The sequence below is a fragment of the Prionailurus bengalensis genome, chromosome D4 (assembly GCF_016509475.1).
Source record: "Prionailurus bengalensis isolate Pbe53 chromosome D4, Fcat_Pben_1.1_paternal_pri, whole genome shotgun sequence".
In the NCBI taxonomy this organism is placed as follows: Eukaryota; Metazoa; Chordata; class Mammalia; order Carnivora; family Felidae; genus Prionailurus; species Prionailurus bengalensis.
The window spans coordinates 8,422,168-8,430,692 of NC_057359.1; the positions used below are offsets into that span (position 1 = coordinate 8,422,168).

An 8,525-nucleotide genomic window follows, 5' to 3' on the forward strand; every position below is an offset into this window, starting at 1 on the left:
CAGCGAACAGGTAGCACTTTATAATCCAAAGAAATACACGTGTTGTTGAATACATATGACTAATAAAAATCCCACAAACATAGGTCCTTCAGATTAGTCATCAAAGATATGTCATATGACTTGTTCTTATCAGCCAATTCCCACTGGAATTATATGAGCCTTCATCTGGGGCCTCTGAAAATCAGTCACATGTATTGACTGTTTTATGTCAGTTTAAGACTTTAACGTATCCAGTCTTTGCACGGTTAAGATTATTTTGGTTACTCCCGTGGGTGACCCATAAAGTGCCTCTATTAATTAAAGCCATTTCTGTCCTTGGCTGTTGATCAAACCAGAAATACCATTAACTTTGTAATTTTTAGCTCAAGAGATTATAACTGCCAAACTCTTCTAACAAATAAACAAGGCCTTCTGTTGCCTCTACTAATGTTGGTAGCATCCCCATAACCACACACCACCGTAGACGAGATGCCAACCCCACACTCTTAAAACCCTCGTGAAGTAAGTAGGTATGTGTTCAAGGTGCCTTCAGTGTGTGTGAAGGGGTGACCGGCCTCGTAAAATGATGGAGTTGTTTTGTTTTTTTGTTTTGTTTTCTGCCATACAGACAGAGCTATGACATTCATATCGTGGCGCTGGTAAACCAGACAGGCTTCAGATCTGGGAACATCCTCGATCTAAAGAATCCTTTCTTTAGGTAAGAAATGCTCTCAGCCATGTCCCAGCCATGTGTATAAAATCTCAGTGGACCATATGACCAGGTAAAGAGGTTCAGAATAATTCCACCTTTCCTAAGAGGAGAAGAGGCATCTACCCTTCCTCCTCAAGGAGACTTAGATCCTAGGATGGAGTTGAGTGTTCTAGTTCCATTAAATGGAATTCAATATGTAACAACCTGATCTTGAAACCACAAAGAGTCCTACAAAGTGAATTCTCGTTCCAGCTGAGCTATAATGAGCTGCGTGACCTTGGGCAAAGTCGCTTCCTTCTGGTATTTGGTTTTCTCATCTGCACGATGTGGAGTTTAAATATGGGCTCCTCTGACCTTCATTCACTAACAGATGGTTTTGTGCCACATTTATTCCACTACACCTGAAACATGAAGTCCATTTAAAGTAAGTTTGTGAGATATTTTTGAGATCACGTAAGTCAGGACAAACCCTCTTTAGAAGCCATGCGGGTTTTGTCTGATGTAAAAACTTGCCACAGTGAGACGGATATGACGGATGTTTCTGGAAGAACCTCTCATCTCTTACACCTCATCCATATGAGCCCATTAAAAATCCACACGTGAGGGGTGCCTGGGTGACTCAGTCGGTGAAGCGTCCGACTTCAGCTCAGGTCATGATCTCATGGTTCGTGGGTTCAAGCCCCACATCGGGCTCTGTGCCGACAGCTCAGAGCCTGGAGCCTGCTTCCGATTCGGTGTCTCCCTCTCTCTCTGCCCCTCCCCTGCTCACGCTCTGTCTCTCTCTCACAAAATGAATAAGCATTTAAAAAAATTTTTTTAATCCACACATGAAATCCACCCCAGAATTAAAACCACTGGGCACTGTCACTCTTGACTTCCCTACCAAAAAACAAACAAAAAAAAAAGACTTTTCATTCATACTATAAAGTCTCCCAAGGCTGTGTATTCAAAGCTTCATGTCTCTGTAGTATTGAAAAGCATAAAGAGAAGAATAAACACGGGAAACCAAACCAAAAGTTCTTTGGCAGAGATGAGAAAATGAAATCGTGACCTCGAAGCACGGGAGGCAAAACATAGGCAAGGCTTCTCTTGTTTATGCTGTGTGTGAGTTGTCACGCATCGTATGAATCTTAAACTGATAGCCATTTAGGGATATGGATGTCATCTCTAACTTTGAGGGAAAAGGGGAGTTCTCCCTCCCATCCCTGTACAAAATCCCGTCACTAAAGTCGAGGGCACAGATTGTGGCCTCAGAGCATGCAGACTATTCACTAGCACAATTTGACCTGCCTAGGCCTCAGTCTTCTCCTCTGTGAAATGGGATTAACAACACATTCCTCACTGGGAGATTGCAGGGATGCCCATCACATGTCCAAGCACTAAGCAGCTCCTGTTACTGGTGTTCAGTAATCGCCAGTTTGCTGTCTTTCTCCCTTCTCTTACTGGTCTCTGTGCTCCTCCTCTCTCCGTACGTAAATAGATGATGGTCTTGCACTTCATTCCAAAGAGAATCATTTGGATTTGGGGATAGGAAGTGAATTTCTGTAGAGTTTTAGAAAACCCCCCTTTTGAGTGCAAGAACCATGCGAACCATTAACTGGAGCCCTGCTTCCACTTTGTCTTAGGACAAGATTCTAAGCAGGACACAGACAGGGCCTGGGCCTTGGCCTTGGCCAGCCCCTGCTTTGCACGAAGACACAAACACCGTGGCCATAAGGTCACAGGGAGGACCGGTCAAGGTTGAGCGACTCGCAAGATGGCCACCGCACCGTCAGAACAGACACACTGTTGGGTGAGGGTGTGGGGGCAGCGGATGCCTTTCCTTTTCCCTTCTCTCAGTACCAAGTCTGACTGATGTATTTAATTAATTAAGCAGATAAGGGTGCTTAAAAATGTGACTCCCCTAGGCACTTCACATCTTATTTAAACTTCTTCACCAACCTTTTCCTAATGTCTAGCACAATCGTGATGATGGGTGCTAAACGACCGAATCTTTGAAGGGCACTTCGCATCGAGCGCACGAACAGTTAAATGTTCAGCTGTGGTGATGCCCTTCTTCGGGTCCCCCATAGTCACAGCACCTGAGAAGCAGCACAGGAGCATGTGCGTGCGTGCGTGCATGCGTGCGTGTGTGTGTGTGTGTGTGTGTGTGTGTGTTGGGGAAATGACATTACCCAGAGAAATTATCGGTGACTTAGTGGTAATTATTGGTAATTTCTTTATCAAAATGAGTAACTTTCCATTTTTTTATTCTACCCATTTTTAGGGCACGATAGATTTACACACAGGAACAAAAAATTCATTTTGGGGTTTGGGCTGATACCTAGTACCATCTAAAAACATCTAATGGGGCATGCCAAAACATCTAAGGATTGACAAGCTAATTACTAAAACCTTGGGGGGCGCCTGGGTGGCGCAGTCGGTTAAGCGTCCGACTTCAGCCAGGTCACGATCTCGTGGTCCGTGAGTTCGAGCCCCGCTTCGGGCTCTGGGCTGATGGCTCAGAGCCTGGAGCCTGTTTCCGATTCTGTGTCTCCCTCTCTCTCTGCCCCTCCCCCGTTCATGCTCTGTCTCTCTCTGTCCCCAAAATAAATAAAAAACGTTGAAAAAAAAATTAAAAAAAAAAACAAACCTTGAATATCCACCATTAAATGTGATGTGCAGGTTTCTGTCTTTCCTTAGGCAGGCTAGGGAGACTTTGATTTTCGCTATTATTTTAAAGTAATTTGAAAATAAAAGAAGGGCTCACAAATGTTGCTAAAAGTGAGCGAAGGGACAGAACTGCCTCATCGGCAAGGGAAAGCTCTCCAGTAACCCGGCAGAGTCTCCAAGGACTGTGAGGCCAGTCCTTCATCACTCGGGTCCCACACAGTCTGTCCCCAGATCCGGCTGGCGGGGCGACCAGGCAGTCCCTGCCTCCAGGAAGCTTGTGTTGTAGTAGGAGGGAGGGCAGGGCCTTAAACAGCTAACTGCATAATTATGTCATCATACTTGCAATGCGTGATGAGTAGGAGAGGTAGAGGGTGCCAAGAGAGCATTGATGGGGAGACCTAGAGCAGAATGAATCCATAAAACCCACCACTGGTACCCCTCGCCCAGCAATAGCTGGAGAACCCTTCGTGCATGGTGGCAAAGTTTATTTATTTTGAGAGAGAGAGACAGAGAGAGAGAGAGAGAGAGAACAAGCTGAGGAAGGGCAGAGAGAGGGAGAGACAGAATCCCAAGCAGGTTCCACCCCATCAGCACAGAGCCCTATGTAAGGCTTGAACTCACACACTGCGAGATCATGACCTGAGCAGAGCCCAAGAATCAGACACTTAACCGACTGTGCCGCCCAGGTGCCCCAAACATGCCCACCTCTAAGAAGCCTTCCAAGGCCAAGGCTGGCTTAGATGTCCCTCCCAGAGCACTCAGCTCTCTGCAGACACCACTTTGGGGGCATGTGTCTCAATTACTGGGTTTTTTGTCCGCAACTCCTCCTACCTTGAGCACAGCATCTTGCCTTCTGCTGTTTGTAACACGGTGTTGACACAGCAGGTGCTGGGTGAATGTCTGATGGGTGGGTGGATGAACATGGCCCCATGGAGCTCCTGAATGGCCCCAGAGTTTCTAACCATGGGGCTCTGGAGCCGAAAGCATGTCTTATTTCGTGCTGCTGCCACAAGCCAGGGCTCTGTCCCCTTCACAGCCTCTCCCAAACAACGTGGTCCTTCTCTCCTCCCAAACACAGATTCCTTCAGTTTCCCCAACTGAACTATCACTTTCCTTCTTGCTCTTCTCCATGGAATTTATTAAGTAATTATCATGCACCAGGAGATGTTCTCATTGCTAGGGTATAACAGAGAATGATGGGGGTATGAATTCCCTGGTCTCGTGGTTCCTGAAAGTCTCAAGGATTGGTGGGTCTCCTGACAGACATCCAGGAAGTAAACAAGGGAGAAAATCTCAAATACTGGTAGTTTTTCCCCAAAAAAGATAAATAGAGTAATAGCTACCTGATCTCAAGACTCAGGATAAACCTATGGTAATCCAGGCGGTGTATGCTGAAAAAACGGTGCCATCCATGTAGGTGAATGGAATGAACAGAGGTCAGAAACGGACTTGCACATTTACAGCCAATGTGATTTTTGACGTAGTTGCAAAAACAATTACACGGAGAGGTGATGGTCTTCCGGAAGTGGCACAGGAATGATTGGATATCAATATGCAATAAAATGAGTGGCCTTCAACCCATATCTCACACCGTCTAAAAAAATTACCTTAAAATAGATCATGGACTGAACCATAAAATCTAAAAAATATGAAACTTGGAGAATAAAACATAGAAGGAAACCTTCGTGATCTTGGGTTAGACAGGTGTGTCTTACATATGACACAGTTCCTAAAAAGGGAAAAATGATAAATTGTCCTTTATCAAAATGAAAAACCTATCTTTGAAAGACGATGAAAAGATGCATTATAAACTAGGTGAAGATATTTGGAAATCACTTATCTGGGGGAAAAAATCATATGCCGAATATAAAAAGAATGTATGCTAAATACTCTCAAAAAAGCCTAGTAATGGGAAAACATTTTTGGTAAGGGCCAAAGATGTGAGCGGACCCTCCATCAAAAAAAAGATATAATCGCCAAGAAGCACGTGAGAAGATGTTCAGCATCATTAGTCAACAGAGAACTGAAAACTAGAACCATCGTGGCATAGTTCCGTTAGATACATACACCTATTCGAACGGCTGAAATAAAAATTCTGACAATACCAAGTGCTGGTGAAGATCTGGACTGAGAATTCTCCCTCATGGTTGGTAGGAATACAAAATGGTACAGACAATTTAGAGAATAGTTTGACACTTCCTTAGATGGTTAAAAAAATCTGCTTATCATATGACCCAGCCATCCCACTGCAAGGTATTTATACGAGAGAGATGAAAACTCTATCTGAATGTTTATGGCAATTTTATTTGTAATCACCAAAACTGGAAACGAGAATACCTTGCAAGTGGAGAATGAATAAACTATGATCCGTCCATACAGTGAAGTGATTTTCAGTAAGGACAAGGAAAGACCTCCTGATACGTACAATAATACAGATGAGACTCAAATAAATTGAGCTACAGAAAGTGAAAGCAATCAGACTGCAAAGGCTACATAATATATGATTCCATTTCTATGACATTCTGGAAAAAGCAACACTCCAGATACAGAGAACAGCTCTGAGCTGGCCTTGGGGAAGGTTTGGCTATAAAGAGATATGGCAACACTTGGGGGCGATGGAACTTTCTAGATCTTGATTATAGCACTGGTAGTACATGTATGTATGCATTTGTCAAAGTTTGCAGAACTACAGTAAAAGGGGTGAATTTTACTCTGTGTAAATTTTTTCTCAATTACATGAAAACTTACCAAAAAGAAAAAAACAAAAACAAAAACAACCCACCAACATTACATAAAGGGATAGCAGAAAACAAATAGAACATTCTGCTAGACAGTGGCAAGGCCAGGGACGGGAGATGGGTGGTGTTTACACTGAGTAGTCTAGGACGGGAGGCCTCTCGGAAGAGGTGGCGACGAGTGGTGACTTAAGGTCAGGAAGGGAGTGGCGGGGACAGGTGTGCGAGCTGAGCCACCATCGACAAGAGCCCCGGAAAGGGCAAAGGCCTGAGGCGAAACAAGCCTGTTGAAACAGCAAGAAGAGAGAGAAATAAGTCGGTGCTTAGCCTTTGCTGTCAACCTATAAAAAAAGAAAAAGTTCTTCCAGTGAACAAAAATCTGGATCATCATCTCAGATCTGAATTTAGGCTATGCATAATCAAACTTACTAAATATAGTGGGTAAATATAGATCTAAGGCTGCCCATAATAAAAACTCCAGGAAGGGCATGGGAGTGGAAAGGAGGAGGGGCGGGGGACCAGGAGGGAGGGAGGGGACAGGAACACAAAACTAGCTTTCCTGTGCCTTTGGATGGAGGTGGACTGACTTACTCTGTGTCATAGAAATCACCTTCTCTGTTTTAGGTTTGCTTAGAAGATAGTCCCAAGCCAGTCACTAAGTCAAATGAAGGCCTGAGAAGCCCCTCGCCATCCAGGTTCAGATTTCACGTTCCAAACGTGCACTCTGCATCTTACAAGGATGATTAGGTTTATTTAAATTCTTTTTTTTTTTTTTTTTTTTTTGCCCCCTGACTCTAAAATGTGCCTCCTAGTTTTATTGACAAGTCTGTTTCTTGGTGCTTCTTAGACTGGCTCTTTACAGCTTTCTGCATGTGAGCTGAACAAATTTTTTTTGTTTTGTTTTCAATGTGTGATTTCTCTGTATCATTATCTCGGTAAAGCCCACAGCATTGCTTTCTTTTTGTCGTATTTAAAAACGGGAATTTAACAAACCCCTACCTCATGTTTATATGAATGCGTATGTATGACATAACCTAAGAGCATGTGAGGAGTGATCTTCGATTGACCATTTTAAGCTGTTCTTGCCAATATTTTCAGCACATCAGGAGCTCATCTCCAGCTCAGCCACACGTGAAAGAATTTCTGCCTTATTCATGTAGGGGAATAATACGATGTCAGGAATGCGCTTCATCGGCAATATCTGATGACTCTGTGTGCAGTTAAGAAAATAAAGATGGAATCTTTGTCAGCTCTCTTAGGTTTGCAATAAAAACGTACAGTGCGAGATACCATGGAGGCCTCTCCTTTACTTGAAGACTTTGTTATATGTCACGTGTCAAATGGTGATAAAAAGATGATCTTTGCGAAGAGCAGGTTCTCCCCTGACCCCGAAAGCTCTTACAAAAATGGATGTCACGTCAGCACACGGGCTAATGGAGCCCCCAGCAGCCCGCTCACTGTGGAGGGGCAGGGAGCTGGAATGACCTGGACGTACCCATATCCTCCCCAGCCAGCCAGTCACCCACGGCTGTGAGCCTTCCACCCGGCCGCTCTGGCTCCTTCTGGCCGCTCTGTTTCTAACAGTCTTGCCCTTCTATCCAGCCCAACAGTCTTCCTCACATCACTGTGGGGCTCCCTTCCACTGCCCCTTCCCCAGCGTGTGTCACTGTCCACCTTCCACGCTCACAAAAAGGATGCTTTCCCACCCTGACACTTCTCCTGTCCCTCCCTTGGTCTAACCCTTTCTTGCAGCTCTGTGTGACCCCGGACCCTAAACACACACACACACACACACACACACACACACACCTTTCTCTTCTATTAACCAACTTCTTTGTGGGTTGGAGTGAGTCTGATTCACTTTTTAATTTCCTTCGGTGCCTAAGGGCACACCCATGCATCAAAGGTGCTCAATACACGTACATTGATTAGGTACATAAATTTATCCTGAAGTTGAGAGTCATTGTAATTGTGGAGTCAGGCCCGACGACCTTGTAATTGCCTTTCAAGCAGAATAGGCAGAAACCGGTAAACCCACCCTCCATCACAGAAAGCACTAAATTGCTGGTGCCACCGGTCCCACCCACACCCAGGGCAGGCATCCCTGATTGACCCCAGCACTCTTCCCCGCCCAGCCAGACAGGCCCTCACAGTCCTTCTCAGCCCACCCTCTAGGAAGATATTATCAGTCTCTGCAAGAGGGCACAAGAGCTAAAAAGCATGACTTTTAAGGATGCAGAAAAATGGACAGTATTTCCCAATCTTTCAATGATCCCAAAGATAGGTAGTCTGTATGAATTTGTAATTTTGCTGAAGCACAAATTTGATACAGATACACAAAATATATACAGTATGCAGTATATATATAACTGTGGGTGTGGGCGAGTGCCTTTAGTCATTTAGAGAATGCATCTCTCTATAATCAATAACTCTCCTGATGTGTTCCT

At 44.5% G+C, this 8,525-nt stretch overlaps 1 protein-coding gene across 1 annotated transcript in view; it reads left to right on the forward strand.

Annotated features, from left to right (window-relative positions):
* LOC122475124 (histone-arginine methyltransferase CARM1-like) overlaps nt 1-7,370 on the forward strand; it is a 248,792-nt gene extending 241,422 nt beyond the window's left edge. The window contains exons 14-15 of the mRNA XM_043566818.1: nt 608-697; nt 6,703-7,370. Of these exons, the coding sequence (XP_043422753.1) occupies nt 608-697; nt 6,703-6,712 (100 nt within the window). The 3' untranslated portion in view covers nt 6,713-7,370. The remainder of the gene's footprint in view (nt 1-607; nt 698-6,702) is intronic.
* The last annotated feature ends 1,155 nt before the right edge of the window (nt 7,371-8,525 follow it).